Source organism: Nanorana parkeri, unplaced genomic scaffold (genome assembly GCF_000935625.1).
Source record: "Nanorana parkeri isolate BGI_ZX_2015 unplaced genomic scaffold, ASM93562v1 scaffold424, whole genome shotgun sequence".
NCBI lineage: Eukaryota > Metazoa > Chordata > Amphibia > Anura > Dicroglossidae > Nanorana > Nanorana parkeri.
The window spans coordinates 220,064-243,018 of NW_017306692.1; the positions used below are offsets into that span (position 1 = coordinate 220,064).

Below are 22,955 nucleotides of genomic sequence, written 5' to 3' on the forward strand. Positions count from 1 at the left end.
ATACACTGAGTGGCCAGATTATTATGACCATCTGACGTTTGTAGGCAAATTAGCTATAATTTCGCGCTGAAGTTGCTAGAGGGCCAGACCATTATAAATAGGGAAGCAGGTTGTTTACCACGACAGTAGAAGTAATTTTTTTCTGAAGATATAGGTAAACAACGCGATTTAACAGCCTTTGAACGTGGGATGATTGTTGGCACTCAGAGCCATGGAGCGAGTATCAGCAAAACAGCAGAATTCGTTAAATGTTCAAGAGCAGCTGTTGTTAAAGTGTTTAAAGACTGGACTGTCAGCTGAAAATCTGGGTCTGAATGTGTGAATTGTGGCCGTCAGCAACTAGTCAATGTTAGGGCAGAACGGAGAGTGGCAAGACTGGTACAAGACAACAGAAGGGCAACAGTACATCAAATGACTGCAGATCTTAATCAGGGATCCTCTCAAATGATCTCTGAACGCACTGTTCGCCGTACACTGCATCATATGGGATATGGAAGCCGAAGGCCTGTTCAAACACCTTTGCTGTCTGCAGTTAACAAGATGATATAACGTCTCCAATTCGCACAGGAACACAAGGATTGGACAGTCGAGCATTGGAAAAAAGTCATGTAGTCCGATGAATCATGTTTCCAGTTGCATCATGCAGATGGCAGAGTGAGAATTTAGTGGAAACAGCATGAAACAGCATGAAAGCATGCACCCCACATGCATAAGTACAACATAAGTGGTTTGGGGCATGTTTTCCTGGCATGATTTGGGCCCTTTAATTTGTGTGGAACGTCTGAATAGCACAACATACCAAAGTATCGTTGCTGATCAAGTTCATCCTATCATGTGTATGGAGTAAATTACCAAACGTATTGGGACACCCTCCAAATCATTGGATTCAGGTCGTTCGTGAAATTTTCTAACTACTAAATATTCCGCGGGTCAACTGTTAGTGGTATTATAACAAAGTGGAAGCAACTGGGAACAACAGCAGCTCAGCCATGAAGTGGTTGGCCACATAAAATGACAGAGCTGGGTCAGTGCATGCTGAAGTGCACAGTGCGCAGAAGTTGCCAACTGTCTGCAGAGTCAATAGCTACAGACCTACAAACTTTGTGTGGCCTTCAGATTGGCACAACAACAGTGCGTAGAGAGCTTCATGGAATGGGTTTCCATGGCCGAGCAGCTGCACCCAAGCCTTACATCACCAAGTGCAATGCAGAGCATCGGAGTGGTGTAAAGCACACCGCTACTGGTCTCTAGAGAAGTGGAAACGTGTTCTCTGAAGTGACGAATCACGCTTCTCTGTCTGGCAATCCGATGGACGTGTCTGGGTGGAGGGGGGATTATGGTGTGGGGTTGTTTTTCAGGGGTTGGGCTTGGCCCCTTAGTTCCAGGGAAGGGAACTCTTTAGGCATCAGCATACCAAGACATTTTGGACAATTTCATGCTCCCAAATTTGTGGGAACAGTTTGGGGATGGCCTCTTCCTGTTCCAACATGACCATGCACCAGTGCACAAAGCAAGGTCCATAAAGTAAGGGAGGGGTGGTTGAAAGCAAACATGTGCTGGGGGGCGGGTGCCTGGTTCCCTCCGATCGGTGAGGGAAGACCCGCTGTGCTGGTCCCAGGCCAGCCGGACCGCTTTTAACTAAACACTCATTGCCCGCTGTTTACAGTGATACCAAGAACACGGCAGCAGCTGTGTTCTTGGTATAACAGCTTCAGAAGCCAGATTTTTTTTATAGTCAGCAGTCCTGAAGTAATTAATGGTCGCAAAGCTGCATTACTTGGTGATACTCTTAGGAGGTTTCTGCAACATGGTACAAGGAAGCTGTAAGGGATTCCATACACTCTCTGAGCCTCCATTTTAGTAGAGGTGAGGTGACCGATGCTTTAGCTTTTGCTCAGGTGAGGCTTTCAAGCAGTATTTTCTCAGGAAAGGTAACAATTGCAGCCCTTATGTTGCTCTTTACTTGCAAAAGTATGCCAGTTTGAGAACAAAATCTCTGAGGTGGAAGACTCTTGAAAGGTACCACATGAACGTTATACTTATAGCATGAACCGCTTCATGTATATCGTAATATGTTCAAAAGAATCTTTAGAAATAAAATGTTATCATGTGGTCTAATACATATGTACTTAGCAATAACTGAAGCTGCTGAATATTCACTGGTCATAGCTGTAAGTATGGCCTCCCATTTAAAAAATACACCCTAATTATAAGTGCATATGCAGTTTTCTATTTGTCCCCTTTGTAGAGTCCCACAGATACCTCTCAGTGAGGTAGCTTTCTTTGATGGAGTGGGAACGATGCTGCACTACTCCTGAACTTAGAGCAGTGTTGTCACTCTTATGGAGTCTGTGTCTGCTTTCACTCTAGTGGGGTGAGAAGGAGGCAGGGGGTATGGCAGCTGCTGAATGAAAATCCTGCAGCTAGTTAATAGGCAATTGGTCACACCTAGTCCTTCCCACTGCTTTCTGGATTGGCAGCACTGCCTATTTGCTGTAACCCTCCCACTGTAGGCTGCAGCATCTGGGTAGGGGAGTATGTGAGACATAAATGAAGGAGTATTTTGCTCAGCCAGGGAAGGTAAAATACATTTTTTTTGTGTTCTTTAAGAAGCTCATACATTACATGGTAACTGGATTTGTGACCTATTTAGACTGTTGTACCGGAGCCTTTAGAGGCACTTTACTTGTGTGCTGTAAACATGTTTTTGTTTTGGGTTTCTTTAGTAAAAGAGACTTAATGACAAATGTTAATTAATCCTGAATATTTAGTTCATTAGATATTGTCCTTGCGGCGGGAACTAACCATACTGTAGAGGTTTTCGATCTAAATGTGGGTCGCAGAGTCACGACAATTCCAGATGTCCATTCAAGAGCAGCTCATCAGATCTGTCAAAATAAGGTAAAGTAACTGAGAGCATTATATTTTCTTCATGAAGAGTAATATTTCACTGCAGGGGAAACCTATGCTGAGAATAACAGGCAAGAATAACAGGCAAGATGTCTTTGCTATCCGAAAATGATAGTTGCCTTGGCTGTCATCTGCTGATCTGCACTATAAGCTTAAGTACTTTTAAGTCCCTGATTTAGAATAAGCATAAAGTATATATAAACCCTAACAATGAACTTTTACTCCCTTTTGTTCTGTCTAATATACAATAGAAAATAGTTTGTTATATCTGTTTGATAAGTGCAAAGGAATAGCTTGATCCTGCCAGAAATTGTGTTAGTTGATCATTTCCTGTGCTTTCTGCCTTAGCTGCACTCTTATCAATCAGCATTGTGCCCAGTTATCTCTGTGTGCTACAAAACACCTACCCATGTTATGAAGAAGAGGGGGAGTTATTTTTAGTCCAGTCCTAGAGTGACAGTGTTTTCCTCAATTGATACAGTATGCTAAGTGATACCTCTGGTACCTCTGTGATACCGAGCAGAATAGAAAATCAGTGCAAAAAGTAGAAAAAATATAAAAAGTTGAAAAAAATGTTTAAAAAGGTAAACAAATGATAAATCATAAAAAAAGAAATAGTTTTTAAAAAAGAAAAAAAGATCATCCGCAAAGTTGTCATTGTTTACTGACAGTTCAGCATCCCCAGGTAACCTGGGGACGCTGATCTGTCATTGAAACTGGGCAGAGCGCACGGCTGGCTCCGCCTAGCTGTCAGTTGTGAGGCTTTCAGCCGGCCATTGGCCCGCTTCCGGTTTCACTTCGGCTCAGTCAAGCCGAAGCAAATGCCTTCGGCTCGGCTGAGCCCCTCGGCCAGCTTTCGGAGCTGCACAGGCTATAGTGAATAGCCCTACAACAGCCCTTCGGTTCCACTGAACGGGAGGGCTCCGGCGGAGCTACGGCTGATCCTTCGGCCAGCTTTGTGAATAACCCTTGATGTTGATTGAATTATATTATCCCGATGCAAGATTGTGAATAATTACCTAAAAAGTCAAATACTGGCATGCTTTAATAACATGCTGCTGACAGCATTTATGTGCATTACCCAAGGGAAACAAAGTAGACAAAAGCTTTCAGCAGCTAAGAGTTATTGGGCTGATGAAGTCTGGCTTTTGATTGGTTCAGAAGCAAAACATGTAGCTGCTTCATTCAGGGCAACTAAAAATACTCTAGGCCCTATATGTGAACCTTCCCAGGAGGAATTACAGTCAACATAAAAAGTACACTTCATAAAAGTACGCTTCTGCATGTTCAGCTACTTGATCTGTCTTCAGTATGGCAAACTACTTCTAATTTAAAGTAGTTTTATTGAAATATTGTATATAAAAAGAACATTATGCCTTTGTTTGGAGTTCACATTTTATTGGATTTTTGTTCCGCGAATATGTAAGCATATTTTTGAGTAAAATGTGGTCTGGTAGAATACTTAGTGTGTTGAGGTGCTCATGTATCCCTTACAACACGTGTTCAGTCATTTAGCTACTGGTGTTCCATTTTTGTGCTCATTCAGCTGAAGGGATTTTGGCCTAGGTAAGCAATGCATTCTGTCAAAGCTGCGGACACATAAAATCTCTTGGGGCTGAAGTGGAGGCATACAGCCTGCTGTGGTTTTGAAAAAAATAACCCATCAAGCTTGTTTTTCTTTAGTCAAAAAAACTATTAATGGAACTTATAAATCATTTAGTTAAAGTGGATTGCATTAAAGCTTAATATGAGTATATTCCAATCTTTTCACTACACCTTTTATGGATGTTAGGAAGCTTTAACAACAGATACAGTCAGTTTGGTAGAGGAATATGCTGCTCAGCAGATGTCAACTTCCACTATTATTCATATAAATATTGTGAGATTTAGATCCTTATGGAGAGCATTCCATAAACTCCGTACACTCAAGAAAGTATGTTTTGGGCTCCTGACCACTTTTTTTTCATCAAGTAGAAGTTCCTTTTCACCAAATTTACCTTCCCAGGGGTCCATCAGCAGCATAGCAAAACAAATATTCAGCCTCCTGTCTATTACGTTGCCTAGCTTGCCACATCTCACTGCGTACAACAGAAACCCACTCACAGCTGAACAGATCAAAATGCCTATCTATAAAACCAGACAGGTCTGGACACACACTCCTTGTGTGTCCATACACACTGTTCCTGCAGCAGTCTGTGTCCTGGAGAGGAATCACTGACTGGCTAGACTGGTTCTCTTTTGTAGGGCAACACCAACTTGACACCTGTTCAGAGACCCTTTTCATGCTTGACCATGCTCTATCATTTCCAGTATATGCATCTTTACGGAGTGACAGCGTTTGTCACAATATATATATATAGTATGCATGTAAAATATATAGAGCGAGTAGTGGTACCAGAACTCAATCCAAAAAGTACTGCCTTGGTGCTCCACACAAAGGTAGTAGTACAACAAAGGTTTAGTAGGCACTCAAAGATCTTCCACAGGAGTAAAGATCAGACAAACATCAAATCATACATTTATTATACATATGTAAAACTCACAGGTCCTGTCCCTCCTCCAACCTTTGGTTGGACTATGAAAGGAGAAGAAACAAGCTTATAAGCCCATCTCTCTGTCATTTTGCTCTTGTCTCCTTTCAGCATGTTCCTTGTTAACAAAAGAGAACTGCAGCAGAACCAACTGCCTCCCCATGCTGCTTCTTCCACCCCCATTCTGAGCTCTGCTGTACAGGGATTGCAACAGGATAATACAAAATTAAAGTGTGTCTTTAGTTCTTCATTAAACGCTTGAAGACCAGGTGTTTAGACCCCCTTCCTGGCCAGGCCATTTTTTAGTGTTCAGCGCTGCAGTACTTTGACTGACATTTATTCCGTCATGCAACGCTGTACTGAAATGAATTTTATACCATTTTTTGGGGACAGATAGAGCTTTCGTTTGGTAGTATTTAATCACCACTGCGGTTTTTATTTTTGACTATATTCAGGAGAAATTACTGAACATTTTTTTTACATTATGTTATAAAACAACTAATATTACCCACTTTTTTGGTAAAATATAAAAAACGGGGTCACGTCGGGTAAATAGACACCAAACATGTCAAGCTTAAAAATTGCGCGCACTCGCAAAATCGCAAAAAACTAGCATACCCAAAATTGGCCATAGGCGACGCTTTAAAAGCTTTTACCGCTCATCAGTTTAGTGTTATCAGTGATTGATGGCCCTAGACTTATTGCTCTCATTCCGACGTTCGCGGTGATATGTAACATGTGCGGCGTAATGGGCGCAATCGTCGTTTTCGCAGGTATGCGCAGCTGACGCATGTTTACATGCGTGTATGTAGGGGTGGGGACTTTAAAAACATTTTTTGTTTTTTTAAATTCTTTTTTGTGTAACTTTAAAAAAATTTGGGGGGGAAATTTTAATTTTTTTTACAATTCTTTTTTTTTTTTCACTTAACTTTATTGCTATCACAGAGGGGGCTGAGAAACCCCCTTATGAACGGGCTTTTCCCGCTCGCGCGCGGGCGGATGTAACAGGACGTGTATACACGCCCAGTTATATCCAAGAAGATAAATAAACTACATTTAAACTGCATTTATAAATATATTTAATGATGTATTAACCTCCCTGGCGGTATGATTATGTCAGGAATTTTGTACCAAAAGCGTTACAATTTTTTGCATAGAAATTTGGTGTTATGTATTGTAGACCTGCAATTCTTAGTAAATCTTAGGAATAACTCACCTAAACTCGGGGTACCGCTCCTAGTATGGAAAATTAACCCAGAGCCAGACTCGGGAATACCGCCAGGGAGGTTAATGAATGCAGGGTGGGAAATCAGTATGCAGTTATCTGCCTTTGTACCCTAATTCTCTCAACTCTACTTTACAAAGTGCACTGACTGAGCTTTTTAGTTTAGTAATAGCTGTGTTTTTCCTGTGTGTATTGCTAATGCTTAAACTTATCTGTTATGAGAGGGATATAGAGCTTTCCATCCCTGACAACCATAGGCTTCATTATGTTGAATCATTGGCTGGAACACGTATGAATAAAATTAATTCCATTGTTCCTAGTTTCTCTGTACAATAAATTCAGGTTAGTAATTAGCCCAGCAGCTTACATTTTTTAGGAGGTAAACCTGGCTGTCTCATGACAGGTTTACTTTAAAGGTCCATTTCCATTGTTTTGTGTTTCTGCTTTTTGGAAAGAAGTCAAACCACACAAAAACAGCAAGGAAAAGTCTAAGTTATTATATTTAATGGTATATTTTTCATCTATGTGTTTTTCCGTGAGTTGCATTTTAGCCTGTGGAAGATCACAACCCTTCTGTAATGTTGCATTAGTGGTGCCCTGGCTGTCAGTATCTTCCCAAGAGTAAAACTCCTTTATTGTTAGCACCACTTAAAATGGCTACAAATATTTGTGTATGCATGTATGTTTCTCAACAATATAGGAACTTCCTGGCAATGCATTTTCAGAGGGTGAGACCCCATATCAGGAAAATAAAATGTCTTTTACCTGTTAGCTTTATTTTATTGTTACTTACTTTTTGTTTTCTTTTAATCTCTCTTAACATAGGGTTCTGCTTTTAGTACCCAGCCCACTGAAGCCTATAATCTTTTTGTGACCATGGCCATTGGTGATTCTCTAAAGTTATGGGATATTAGGACATTAAGGTAAGAAGGAAATGAAACCCCTTTTGAACAAAAATATTTTTTTATTTTTCTGTTCTGAAGACCTGAGCATGCTTTTTGTAACCCTGGATGTAGTGGAACCTGCAAGATTGAAGTTACTTGGTGATTTCCAAGCTGATTCAGTGCTATTCCAGGAATAAAACCTGTATTGTGTAGGTTCTATAAGCTTACTGAACTGGTTTACCTCATTCAGTAAGCTAAGGGAAAATGTCCTTACAAAGTGAATGGACTAGAGCAGCCTAGAAGGAAGAAAAGAGTTAAGTTAAAGGGGCAAAGTAAAAAATCTTCACCACTGGAAGGGGTGGGGGGTGGGGGGGGAGGGGTCAGGAAGAGGTTCAGTGTATCAACAATTTGGTATAATTGCAGTTGCAAATAAATTGCTAATATTGTAGGTTTTGAAAATTATCTTCCTTGTGGTGCACACTAGTTGTTCATGGAAAAATGTTCCTTCAGATTGTGTTTCTATTATATGGGACTTTCATAACTTACTCTTTTCCGTGTAATCTTTTGGAATAAATTGAGAACTCAGCGGGGTAAGGCTTGAGTAACAGCACTTCTGGACCCAAAGCCATATGAGACAATAACAGCACCATAGGCCCTGTAGATGGGAATTCCAGCAGGAAGACTGGTGGACTACCATACCAATATTTGTGATAAGCCAAAGGATGATTAAACTGTATCTAAAGCAAAGCCAGTAACGTAGGAACAGGTTAGCAACACTTTGAAATTGTTATTGCGGTCTATGTGCCTGCTGTGGAGATTACCCCTCTCTATTTGTCCTAGTGACCATTGTCGTCAGGACTGTAAGTTAGGAAAAATCCAAAAGTTTGAGTTGTCACTGGGAATAGAGAAACACATCATTTTAGATTTGAGATCTCCTCTCACTTTCTGCTGTGTCTACTTGACTGTAAGTAAAGGGAAACTTCTCAGTGAAGAAGTCAAACCTGAAAGTTTCTCTAGCTGTCAGGAAACTGTCTGTTTCTAGGCTTAGTATGAATGATTCGTCCTGTGGTGCTCCGGAGTTTCTCTGGTCATCTTTCTGGTCATCTTTCCAGTCACCGCTCTGTGTATCCTTCCTGTAGTGGTCCTGTGTTTCTATCTGGTGAGGTATTTCAGCTAACATTTCTGAGATCAGACCAGTTTTGTCTGGAGATTCCTTTTACCAGGACCAGTGAAGGAGTGAGTACTCTAACCATTTTTTTTCTTCCCTCCTTTTACTAATTCTGTTGATTATTGTTTGTATTTCTTAACACTATCCTGTAAGGTTTTCATGAACACATTGGTTTCCAAAGACAGAGTAGACAGCCTGCGAAGAAAGCAATTGTATAAAGTTTTCGAAAATCAGAATGCCCTTTCTGGCAAAGAAGAGCGAGAATCATAACAAGGACCTTGGTGAAAACCCTTGGAGTCAAGGCCAGACTATAGGGAGGGCTTCTGCACCTCTTCACTGTCTGTTGATTCTCCTCACCCCCCACCCCCGCTTCAGCAAAAGTGGATATTTCTAGTTTGACTGGAGCCCTTCCAGAAGATTCTTTATCTGATGATTAATTTTTATGGTCCTTGGAGGAAGATGTTACTCCAGCTGCTGATTTTCAGTCACCTATAGTGTCTCAACATTGTGTGCTTTTTAATTTGAGCTGTGCGCCCACCTTTAAATGTGGAAGATTCTGCCGTTTCTACTCCTTCTGCAGTATTTAGTTTATATTCTTTTAAACCTGCACATGTTTATAACGTTTTTTCCTTTTCATCCTTTTATATACAAAGATCAGGAATCTCCAGAAAAATGATTTCAGTCACTTTATCCCTTTCTGGATAATTTCAAATTTTTTTTTTTAATGGTCAGTTCCCCTTGAGGTTGACACTTAAGTTTCTCGCCTTAATAGGGCTCTGACTATTCCTATTCATGACATCCCTTCATTTAGAGACCCGACTGATAGGAAATTAAAAACTCTTTCTTGCTCCATTTACTCTTAACGGGATAGGCTTTTCTACCCCTGTTAGCCAGTTCTTATTTCCCCAACCTTAGCTACCTGATCTAAAACTGTGAGTGCTGACAAAGCACCTTTGAGTGTTGACACACATTTTATTGATTGTGTCAATCAGATGAGAGTTATATCTCATTTTGTGTGTAATGCAGTTCTTGATGCCTGTCTAGAGTGTTCCTTTCCTATGTTCAGAGTCAAAGAACCATTTGGCTTAAGTGCAAGTTGGAGGAGCCTCAATATAAGGGCCTTTTTTTTTTTTTTAAGCATGTACATTTTTATTGAATACAAAGTAAAAAAAATACAATAACAAATAATAATGCAAGGAAGATGTCAACAACCATTACATTTTCAGAAAAATACTACAAAGAATATTAGTTCCAAAAGTTATCTGTACAAACTATGCAGCAACAAATAAAGATAATAAAGAGGCACAGCATATTCAATATAGTAAGGGTTTATATCAACCTATCAGAGTATGGGGTATTTTCCCAACAAGGGAAATAGGAGGCAGGATAACAAGGAGAAGTTAAGGGAAAGAAAACTGCATTTGAGACAACATGAAAATGTTTCATGAGACGAAGCTACATAACTGCAGGTAAAGCAAGAAAAGGAGGTAAGTGCAATAAAGTCAAGTGGGATATAAGTAGAATAGATGAGAGGACATCTAATTTCCAGAGAACCGTTTTTGAAAGCTAGACATCAAATCTCTCAACTGTTGTAATGACAGTTCTGATGTGAGAAAAGATGTCCATGTGTCAAAAAATTTCTCGGTACAGGCCTGATTAAATTTAGTTTTTAATTTATCCAACAGCATTAGACGGAAAAAGAGGGAGCGGAAGACAACACAGCAGTAGAAAATCAAAACATTGAAAAATTGCAAAAAATGATGTGGCCAGTTGAGGTTAAAAGCTTTCCGAAGGGGTTGTCAGTGAAAGGGTTAAAAGGAATGCAAGGAGGGGGGAGGGGTTCTCAATGCTAAAGTTGGGCTTTACACCACTCATAATACATTAACCATTCTCACAAAAATAAATCTCATAGCCACATTTGTCAGAAAAGAAAAATGCTGAAATAGTTTGAAAAAGATCACATGCAACCCTTATTTAGTGTGGTCAACAAAAGCTTTTCATGTGTGTATATATGAGGTAATTTTTACTGTTTACTTCTTGGTGAGATATGTAAATGCAATCATAGTACTATGGATTACTTTTCATTTGGATGTTATCATTCTTACACTGTGGCTGTACTTTGGTTTGATGCAGTCATGTAATTTAAGATTTTGAGGTTATGTGGTCTCTGAAAGGATGCTTTAAATATTTAGGAATTACTGTGTGCTGCTGTGTACATTCTCTATGGAAACACAGACTGAAGTATGTTAGCTTCTTTTTAAAGCTCATATTATTACTTACTTTCTGTTCTATATTGTGATTGATTTAAGCATAACTAAATAAAGCATTGCCAAACAATGGCTCTTTTTTCTATAGTTATGCAGTAGCAATTTCATAGACCAGTTGAGGAAATTAATTTCTGGGCGGTAGCTATGAATTATTTTATTTATGTTTGTTATTGTTATGTATGTATAAAATACATATTGAATGTATTTTATTTATGTTTGTTATTGTTTTGTATATTTTATATAAACTCTTTAGATTTTGATATTAAATAAAGAGCAAAATGTCATCACCCAGTCATTGATTTGCTAGAAGTGTAGGGAATGTCCACTTAGCATTAGTGAATATGATAAAGCTATGATCACCTTGAATACCCAATCATGTGCAAGGGAAATTTAAAAAAACAAACAGGCCTTTGCCTTACACATGATTGGCCAATCTAAGTAAAAATAGCTTCACCTTTATAGCTCTTTTACTACTTGTAAAATGCATTTAAATACTTGTGCTATGTCCATAGTTGGTCACTTTCCTTTTCACTTTACAGAAAATACATATGTACTATATACAGTGTACAGACCACTTTATATTTGTATTATAGTTAAATCTCAGTATCTCAGTATTTTGCCGATCATTCAGTGACTAGCGTTGTGTCTGACATCTGTGGCAACTCCAAGGGATATATTTCTGTTCCCCATTATTCTTTTTGCTATTGAAGCATTAAAGCAATGGTGTTGTTAAAATGTTGCTTATATTGTTTTTTTGGTAATATTTAAAACAAGTTATATGTATTACAATAATATTACCATAGCAGTCTTTTGTATTAAAAGTGTTAGATCAAGGAATTTTATTTTGCTTTTTGGAATGCAGTTTGAAATTAGTGCAGTTATGCTGAAATCAAACTACTTTCCAACAGCCAAGGAAGTAATAACATTCCCATGATCCCCATTTTGCCTGCAGGAGAGATTAAACAAGACTTACACAGAACAGCAAAGCCTATAAATCATTATATCCCCCTTTCAACTGGCCCAGTAATGCACCTAATAGCATGTTGCATTTACTTAATGACTCTAGTACGTATTATCAATCTTGAGCAGCTGAGAAAGCTTTGCATCGGTTGTTTCTTTGACATCTGATTGAGGTTGAAAATCAAAGTATATTACACATCTTCATCTACATCTTAATACAGCAGAGCAATAACATAAAATAACATAAAATTTAGAACTAAGTGTATCTTAGAGGGGAGCAGAATGCCCAGTGCGTAGTTATTTTCTTAAAGGCATGTTTGAGAGCTACTTGTGGTTGAGGAATATATAAGGGCCAATGCATGAAGTATATACGCTAAGAAAATTGTGCTTCCTATAGCAAGCAAACAGCTTCAGATTGACTATTCTGCAGACCAAGTTTGAAAATGAAACATATTCTGTCTGGCTGCTTTGGGCACTTTCCTGTTAGCACATATTTCATACTTCAGCTCCCAAAAAGTGAGATAAAAACCACAATTACACTAACTGCATATTTTGGAACTGCCATACTTTCAGCCCCAGCCTATGCCTATGCCCCTTTTATGCAGTTTAAGGTATTCACCAACAGCAATTAAAGGAGACTATGGGGTTAAGGCTTTTCCCCATAGTTCTCCTTAGGGTAACAGGAGGACACAAACTAGCGTACTCCCGTCACCCTAAGCTCAGTATACTGCCAGCCACAGCTCGCGGTATACTGAGACGCCACAGCTGAAGCGGATCCGCCCAGCTGTGTGAGTGAGTGGCAGAGCCAGCTGTACCCGCCCCGTCCGATCCGCCAGTCAGAGCTGGCGGTTCGGAGCGGGGAGGGGGGACTCCAGCCCCTCCCCTGTCACGGCAGAGAGCTGTGACAGGATCGAGAGGTGAGCGAATGCTGATATGTGTTCGCTCACCTCCCGATCTACTGAGCCGACCTGTGACAGTCTCATTGTCACAGGTCTGCTAGAACTATGAGGTGAGTGAAAAGCACTCACCTCATAGTTCTCCTTTAAGTGAGCTTAAAGGAAGAATCTGGTAATTTTCAGTGATGCACATGAAATGATATACTGTACAAATACTCTGCATCAAAGTATTGGTGTTGACACATTCTCAGCCTTTGTGCATCACAGTGTATTCTCCTTTTACTAATTTCAAAAAGTAGAAGTCTGAGAGAAATTCATATTATGCCCCTTTTATGCAGTCTGAAAGGGAAATGAAGTATCAAGAGCAAAGCATGAGGGCTGCCATTTGAGATCACCTTTGAGAATGTTCCCTTGCTGTTATGCTGATTTTCTGCCTTGAAAGCTTTGTGAGTCTCTGACCTGTAACAATTATAGAGATAAGAAATTCTGACACTCATTAACAGCATGCGTGTTCTAGCATTTTCAAATGAGGGCAAGCTATGGCAGCCACTATAATTGTTCTCATGACTGGGTCACTTTAAAGGGTACATTTATTTTTATTACACTAACCCTTATTGGGCCCCAATGCCTTACCTCAGCATCTTTGACAAGCCTACTTACCAATCTCCACACAGCCTGCACTTGAAAATTCTCATTGTCAGGTCCTACACATTGAAATTAATAGACATTGCAGCTGGAGAAGCAGGACCTCACATTGATAATTTTCAAAAAGGACCCTGCATGATGCTGAGCAGCCCACACAGGAATGATCTTGTCTGACAGATTTTTTTTAAAGGGTATCTATGGTCAAAAACTAAAAATAATTTGAATTTCCAGTTCTATCACACTCCTAATAACCATATCGATCTAGAAGTTTTTAAACGTACTTATTGAAGATACACATAGGATGTACTACTTCACTCAGCCCTTTGAATGTGCACTTCCTTGTGTCACCACGCTAACTAAGCCTGCCATCTGAGCTACATCTAAAGTCTGAACTTCCTCTCTTGGAGGTGAGATTACAGATAATACACACAGACATATAAACACTCAGACCATGTGGACTTCACAGATGCATAATCAAATATAATATCATGTGATCAGTGCATAGACATGATGAGAAACGCAGAGAGATTTTACATAAAATTATATGCAATCATATACATTTCTGTAAACATGCAACATATATGGTAAAATGCAGTGTTTTCCTTACTTGAAAGGAAGGATTTCACTGTCTCAATGATGTATACTGGCAATGAACTCCTAATGTTCTGTGGCTGCTGTTCGTGCTGAACAGGTTCTAAACAGGAGGGGTTTTGAGAGGGTGAGTCATACACAGGAAATGCCCACAATGTAACAATCCTTGCTTGCTGGAAGCAATGCATGATGGATATGTAGTCTTCAGAAATTGAGATTTTCATCACATCAAGGAGCAGCGAAAGAGATGCAAAGCACACTGGGAATCCAGAAAGTTGCTGAAAGTGAAGGACAGACAGAAGGCAGCACTCACTACATAAAGTTTTTTTTAAGTAAACTTTGATTGCATTCAAAAACAATCTAAATATAAAACAACTATAATACGTATTCCCATTATAATGCTGTTGTTATAATAAGATAGTATGTGCTGCGACTTTACAACTTGTCTAATGTAAATTACTTTTAGAGATTTTGGTGTAGGGTTTTTTTTTAGTATTAAGGGATAGTGCATAGAAAGTGTTCTTACCCCTTATTTCTATCTCAGAAGGCAGACTAAAGAGTAGAAGTGAGATGGGGGACTGGCTCTTTGTGGCAAAATAACTGAGGGCTTAGAGTACAGGGATACATTTGAACATTACTCTCAGCTTATGTAGATCCCTATGTCTGGAAATAGTAGGACTCTTATATCAGAAAGCTTAGCAGTAATAGTATAATTATTGTATGATTTCTGCAGAACCAACACATTATGTTGAGATTTGAAAAAATACATATTCTTAATATAATGTATACCTGTTATTTATACGGAAATGTTTAGCCATCATTCCTGGGAACAATTAGAGACAAAATTGATACTGTTTTGTAAAAGGAGCATATTAAGTTTAGTTTGCACTAATAAGGATATTATACAAAATTGTTATCAGACCTGGTTTTATGCGGCATTCTTTTACGATAAGTTCTGATCAAGGAATGCAAAAAATATTTTGCAAGCAGTCTGTTCTTGGGTGGCACGGAAATAATAAGGGAACAGAGACACTTTTTGATTTAGATTTATGAGCTGTGGTTTAGATGCAGTAGGAAAATATCCCATAATTCATGCATTACTGGATGAGAGTAATTATTTTCAGAACTAAAAAAATCAAAATAAAAAATTAGGGCAGTTACTGATTAAAATTTTTGTGTTCGATTAATCGAAATTTTTTTAATCGATTAATTTTGATTAATTGTAACGCACATCCAGATCCAACTACATTGGCCTACACACATACAGCACGGCAATGAAGTAATAAAATGAACTAGGATCACACTAATCCAGCACATTATTAATCTCACGTACCCCACTCAATATGGCCGCCGCTTGAGTGGGGCAACTCAGAATAATAACGTGCTGGATTAGTGTGATCCTAGTTCATTTTATTACTTCATTGCTGTGCTGTATGTGTATGGGCCAATGCCTTGGCTGGCGCTCGTGCAGAAAGTTTAAAAAAAAATGTAATCAATCAAAAAGATTAACGATTAATCGAGAAATTAATCGTTTATTTGCACAGCCCTATTAAAAATATCTGATACATTCCTATTTTGTTGTACACTTTTAAATCTTGGTAAATAGTACTAAAATTCATTTTATTGGTCATTTATTAGCTAAAAACAAAATTATGCACATAGTGAGGATTTCTGGGTACCTGTTTACAACCATTCTTCGCAGTTTTTGGAAACAACTTGGAGGGCAACAATAGGTCTCTTTTCTCAATGGGTAGTTGTTAAACTCAACCTCTTGTGAACCATGGGCTGCTACATACAAGTGGAACTAAACCCTCCTAGCCTGTTGCAACTAAAAAAGTGCCATCTTAGCCTCTATTTAGATTTGCAGTTGCCATGGCACTGAACATGATATCAGCCATTTGAGAGCTTGAAAGTTTGGTTGAGAACTGACATAAACACACTGGCAACTGTGACAGTTATTAACAGGGGCATGCGTTAAATGCAACATACACTGAGCATGCGCTAGCAGGCAGGATGTAAATTAAGACACTACATTAAAGAGCATTAGTATGTTTGATTAAGGATTTAATAACATTTATTGAACATTGTAAAAAAAAAAAAAATTAAAGTATAAAAAGTGTTGGTACCCTTAAAACTCATTGAGACAATGCTTCATTACTCCTGAAAAGTGGTGAATTTAAAAAACAATTGTTATATACCTGAATGCCTTTGAAGTGTCAAAGATTATATCAAAGATGGGTGAAAAGAGGCTGAAGAGAGCCGAAGGATCAGCCGAAGCTACGGCTGGATCCTTCAGCTCCTACGGGAATAACCCCCTAAAAGTCTGGTTTTTAATAGTAAAAAAACAGTTGGTATCCTTTTCTTAATAAATACTATAACAATGTTCTCATTTGTTGTACTTTTACAAAAAAAAACATATTTTAGTAGTGATACTTTCACTTTAAGTCTTACTTGTCATCACTTCCCAGATTTTGGATTTCGAATAGGAATTGAGTTGCTTCTACTGACCACTAATAGTTTTCTTCGGAACTTATGTAAGCAGAAAATATCATATTTAAAGTACTATGAACACTGTACATCATTTGCCAGTTTTTATTTTTGGAAGGGCTAGAAGACTAATTTCCTAACCCTAATTGGTATTCAAGAAAAATGGGGGAGTTGCAACATTTTTATTCTTAGAGTACAAAAAGTACATTTAAGGATATTTTTATAACGTTTAAGTCATGATCTATTTGTTGATTGGTTATGCAATAACCTGGCTGAGTTATGTCGGACTTGCAGACCGCATTATGCATGATATGTCGTGATGTGTCAAATTGTTTCTGATTTATTGTTTCTGGGTGAGTTCTTAACTGTGCCTGTAACACTTAATACATTCCTTCCCTAAAGATTACATTTCTAGACATTAATACATTTTAAACATTAACTAGAGATATTATGATAGATATTATTAGAATGCATTTGAAAGTATTTAATGTTAACTAATTCCTTCCATCCAAGCTCAAGGAAGTGTGACAGAAGCACTGAAATGTATTATGTAGATGTGATACTTGGCACTGGGAGAGCTAGTTTTGCAGAGAAAAAGTGCCTGATAGCTTATAGCAGGTAGCCTAGGGAGGTATTTAAATTAGGAAAAGGTGGGGTAGCCAAGACATAAGAGGCAGAACTCCATCAGGGTTGACTTGAGTGACACTGTGTGACTGTTTAAAAAGGATTAGTTTCCGTGTGAACAGACAGAGGGTAAGATTTGAATGAGAGTTAAACTGGCCATGCCAACCTGGTTGTCGGAGGATTCAAACAGTGAGTGGCCCTGCAGGCACCTTGTTCAGTTGATTTTTACATCGACTTTTGTGGAGCTGGTTGGTAAATTATTGGCCACGTAGTTCGTATATTCAGCCAGCCATGGGTGTTGTGGCTGCCTGCATACAATAGCCGGCGATTGAGATTCCTCCATTTATGCTTTAGCGTGGATGGGACATGGGGGCTAAATGGATGAAATTTGATAATTTATATATGGTTGTTTTTGCTAAAAAAAAAGAAGTGTGCTCATACCTCTGCTGTATTAGCAAACACAAAGGATTGCAGTTGCAGTAGTTGGTATGGTAAAGCAAACAGTTACATTTTCTTCAGCATCTGCTGATTCCATTATATACTGCCTAATGATCTGTAAGACTAAACTAGCAATTTGCAAATCGTAGATCACATCTTTCAAAATTCATGGACACCAGAATTTCTCAAACCCCTCTACATTACAGCATTAAGCCATCTCTTTAAAAAAAAATCCTCAAAAATAACATTGTGGGATGATCACACACATTTTGTAGGCTATCAATTTACGTTATCATTAGTAAAATATAGGCTTAGATTCTGACAAGAAGTGTGCCCATAAATTATATATTATGCACACTGTATCATTTTGACATGGTTTTTATAATATTTATATGAGGAAACTAAAGCATTGCAATTAAGCCCAGGAGGCCATAAATTACATAATAGAAATGTAGGCTTAATTCACACCTCACCATTTTTGGGCATGCATTTTCCATTGTTGGTTGACATTGAGTTGTCGATAGGAACACACCGGTGTTAAAATGCACATCTGTGAATCTAGCCTAAAGATACAAATACTATCTGCTTGCGTTACACAAACCATTTTAATATTAGCATGTCATTTTCCTAAACTGAACCTTTATTTCATCCATGCAAATATAAGAGAAAACACAGGTTCATTTATAAATGTTTTGACACAAGATTCATACAACTTTCAAGCAGGATTTAAACTTTTTCCAATTGACTAAAATGAGAAAAATATATGAATCTTGGGTGAAAGTTATTTGAAAAATAACATAAACATAAATAGAGCTCTATATATATTTTATCTTATATATCTTTATACATTCATATGAATTTGTACCATTCTGTTGTGAGTTTAGCTCTACCAAGGTCAAACTCTTGCAGAGGTGGCAAAATTATGATTTTGTCTTTTACATTTTGCTTAACTTATTTTATATTTAACATTTTCTTTAGTTAAGTAAAGCGCAAGTAAAATGTATTTTTTCAGATTATGTTTTGTGAATGATAACATGTAACAAATATAAAATAGGTGTTATTCCAATATGGCTGCAAAAGTGGAAATGCAGTTTTAAAGTGACACTAAACTTAGGATTTAAATCCTAAAAATGCATTCACATACCTTAACTATTAACAAAAACTTTACAACACACATAGGGACCATGGGGAACAAAAGTAGCCACCCTCCAGCAAGAAGGACAGTGTCAGCACAGATTCAGAGAGGAGTTGAGGATCTACAGCTGAGTGATACACCAATAAGCTAAATTTTTGTGAAACGTTAAGGTACTTCAATGTATTTTAAGATTTAACTCCTGAGTTTAGTGTCACTTTAACTTAATTAGCTTTATTTAAATTATGTGATGCACTTTTTTTTTAACTATACATTTTTATTAAAGTCAAAAGAGTATATACAACTTGCTTAAAAAGCCCAGTACATGATATTTTCATATTAAAACAATTAAAGAAGGAATTGGGCAAACGGGCAACTTCAATGGGGAAGTAAGATATTGCTATGTGATAAGCAACGTGGATGTGCGGATGGAAGATAAGGCTTATGTATAGTATGGTAATTATGATATACAGGGGGTGATTTACTAACCTAAACACACGCACGCACAAGCACCAGAGGTAGCTAGAATAGGACAAAGTATGTTAAATGTTACTAGGGGATATCCAGTAGTGTGAGACAGCGGTTTGTTTAGTGGGTTAAGACAAATGGTGCATTTTTTGTAAGTAAGCCAACAGGACCAATTTGATTTGAATTTGGTCCATGTACAGTTAGATTTAGCAAATAGATATTCAAACTGAGTATTGGTGTTAGGATATCTATTATGGATTGGAGCACTGGAGGATCCTTTCATTTCCATGAGTTTGCTATTGCTAATCTTGCAGCTATAAAGGCATGAATGTAATGCACTTTTATCAGCCATATGGTTTTACTGACAAATATCATATTATTAACTGGTGGAATCTGTTGCCGGTTACCAAATACAAAAAAATATTTTGAACTACGCAGAAACACTGATATCAAATCATGTTCTATATTGCTTTACTCGTCAGGTGCGTACGTCATTTTGAAGGTCATGTGAATCGGCACCTTCCCTGTGGTGTTGCCATCAGTCCTTGTGGAAGATTTATTGCATGTGGATCTGAAGACAGATGTGTAAGTAAGACATTTCTAAGATCTCTATTGAGTGTTTTATAAATAAAAATTTTCTTGACATATGTGCCACAAGTGAGAATAGAGGTTGCGTAGCTAGATTTTGCAAAATATGAAACCCTTATAGCAGCGGTCTCCAGTCGGTAGCTCAAAAAGCCCAATGTGGCTATCAAAGCATTACATGACAGCTATGCAGCTTTTCCCAAATATATATCTTTCTAAAAATCTGGTGATTTGTGAACCTGGATGATGAATTGTTCATTCTAACTGTTCTTTCTAACTAACTTGATTGGTGATACAGTTCCTTTTGGATGTAGACCAATGCACTCCCCTTTGGTTATATATTGTATACCTTCCTTTCTTTGAAATAAACAAGCTCTTTATACTGCAGTCCACTTTAAATATCTTCAGTGCTTTATATTGAAGGATGACATACAATGAATTAAAGATCTGGAATTGATTATTTGTTAATAATATTTGTGAATTTTGATTACATTTTTTTAAATAGTGCTTTTCTGTGCTTTTGTTTAATTATCAGGTGTGTATGCATCTTTTCCGATGTTGTTTACATTACATATAACAATTTTTAATTTACAATTAACTGTATTATCTTATTGTAAAACCTATAACTGAGAAAATCCTATCTTTGCATGCAGAATACAGTATTTGGAATAGTATAAAAACTATTTTTTTCTTACCCTATACTGAATCTTGTTAATTTATTAAATTGGGTTTACAGTATTTTTGTTCAAAAATCTTGTTGAGTTTTATCCTCCTGAGGTAGATCAAACTAAAATCCAAAAACAAAATGTATATTTCAGCAGCTTACCAGTCCATAGATGTGGTTGACCGCCCTAGGGGTATATTTATAAAATAGTGAATATGACACCAAGCGATCACTTCAGGTTTATCTTCTGGGTGTGTGCTTTAAATTGCAGTGATTAATTCACCTGCAGTGTGTGTTTGGTGAATCTCACATTCACTGCTTTATAAATGTAGCCCTAAAGTTAATTTTTTGGGTATTTTTCCCCCTATATTTTTACCTGCTGATCCTGCTGGTAACACTGTTTAAGTTCTTGGGTGACAACACAAAATACCCTTAATGCTCTTCTACAATACCAGAAGAGAATTAATATATCTTAATTTTGTGCTTGTCCAAATAAACTTCTGTATTACTGCTGCAGTCACTGATCAGAAATGTATTTAATTTATGTATCAGTGGACCAGTAGACCTGCCGTTTTTATACGTGACCGGTCAACAGGTAGTTAAAACAGATGTCTCTCCCTAAAGCTTGCAGTAAGAACCATTTTAAAGTGCACCTTTATGAAAAATGCACAATGTAAACACCTAGATTATATTAAAATATATGTAGAGCCGAAACAATTTAAATGTGGATGGAGTGTAGCAGGGCTAGAACTCCTGTCACTTTTTTTTGTTGTCTGTGTCCATTAGGAGATTTCCCTACACATTCTTTTTGACTGCTTTCCTCCAGTCCCAGTTGAACTACCCAGATGAGAACATTAAAAAGAACACAGCTGAACAAAGCCTAGGAGTAGTATTTGGGAGTGTACCTCTACACATCATCTGTGCATGTCCTTGCTCTGTTTTGTAGTTATATTTAAGGACACAGCTGAAAACTGACCTTAGTAAGAGGAAATTTGGGTAACCCCTTCTTAGTTAGTTATCACCAAAACAAGTGTTGGAAGACTTCTCTTCATCTCCTGTCTGATGACATCTGTAAATGTTGGGGTTACTCGTCACTTTTTGTCCCAGAGACTATGGTCTCCAGAAAAAACAGAGAGTTTGAACCTCCACAGCTGGGGGCACATGCAGAAATAGAAATCTTCTAGAGGTTTTTTCCCTTCCCATTTCAATCCAAAACTAAATAGAATACCTTTAACTTTAGGTATACTTTAAATATAGGTACCAAGAGGAATCTGCATACATTTACTTCAAGAACATCAGTTGGAGCATTTCTAAAAACTATAGCTAGTAGGTACACTTCAGGGCCCTTTTCACTAGGATATTACAGCTGGACCCCAAATTGCAAAACATACAGATGGTATACACATGAGGGAGCTGTTTTACCTTCCAAAGGATTTGTATTTATGTCCTTCCAGTTCTGAGATTTACACAGCCCTATCACACAGCCTAGCTCTTTCTGGAAGGTCAGGAGACCTGATTTTTCTTTTCTGTTGTCAACTACTGCTAGTTCATCTTGTCCTTACTTTCAACCTGTTACTGTACAGTTAAGGAAAAGCCAAAGATTTATGAGCTCATCTCTCTCATACTCTGCTCTCTACTTCTATGAGCACATTGCTTGTTAGCACATGAGCACTGCAGCACAACTGAGAGGCCCCTTGTGCTGATTTTTACTGTCTGAGACTGAGCTCTGTTCTGCAAGTGACTTGCAAGATGCCAATACCAAGTCAAATCCAGGTACTTACACTGCTTGCAGTAACTAATGTATTATTAAAATACAGAGCTGCTTTGATGTGTGTCTTTTAAATCTGCCTTTAGTTCAGCTGCAACAAATCACTCAACAGGCATCTAAAATTCCAGGGCCAGGTAGTGAGAATGAGCTGAATTGTTTCCTTTGTGCAAGTATTCAATTTGTACTACATTACGCTGAATTTAGTGTGGCCTGCAGCATCTGGCCAAATCTGACACTGCAGACACATTCTTTTTGACTGCTTTCCTCCAGTCCCAGTTGAACTACCCAGATGAGAACATTAAAAAGAACACAGCTGAACAAAGCCTAGGAGTAGTATTTGGGAGTGTACCTCTACACATCATCTGTGCATGTCCTTGCTCTGTTTTGTAGTTATATTTAAGGACACAGCTGAAAACTGACCACATCAACCTGGTGAGCACTGTCATTTTGCAGTGATCAACTGTCAACCCAGCACCTATACACTATCTTGTCTTAAAAAGACACTATCACCTTGCCCATGCAGGGGAAATATAGTATCTCTGCAAAGCGTTCCCCCCCACACGTTCCTTCCACTGTTGCAGTCTGTGACACCACCCAGTGGTTTCGGGTATGGGGAGCCTAGCAGCTAATCGCTAATGTCACTTTGTCCTCCATGGGCAAGGTGACATGTACTGTCAGCTTCGGGTATGGGGAGCATGGAACCTCCCCCCTT

At 38.1% G+C, this 22,955-nt stretch overlaps 1 protein-coding gene across 1 annotated transcript in view; it reads left to right on the forward strand.

Annotated features, from left to right (window-relative positions):
• The window catches only part of WDR27 (WD repeat domain 27), a 185,209-nt gene that overhangs the window by 93,493 nt on the left and 68,761 nt on the right, over nt 1-22,955 (forward strand). Inside the window, exons 20-22 of the mRNA XM_018559968.1 lie at nt 2,780-2,901; nt 7,492-7,589; nt 19,709-19,811. Coding sequence (XP_018415470.1) covers nt 2,780-2,901; nt 7,492-7,589; nt 19,709-19,811 — 323 coding nt within the window. The remainder of the gene's footprint in view (nt 1-2,779; nt 2,902-7,491; nt 7,590-19,708; nt 19,812-22,955) is intronic.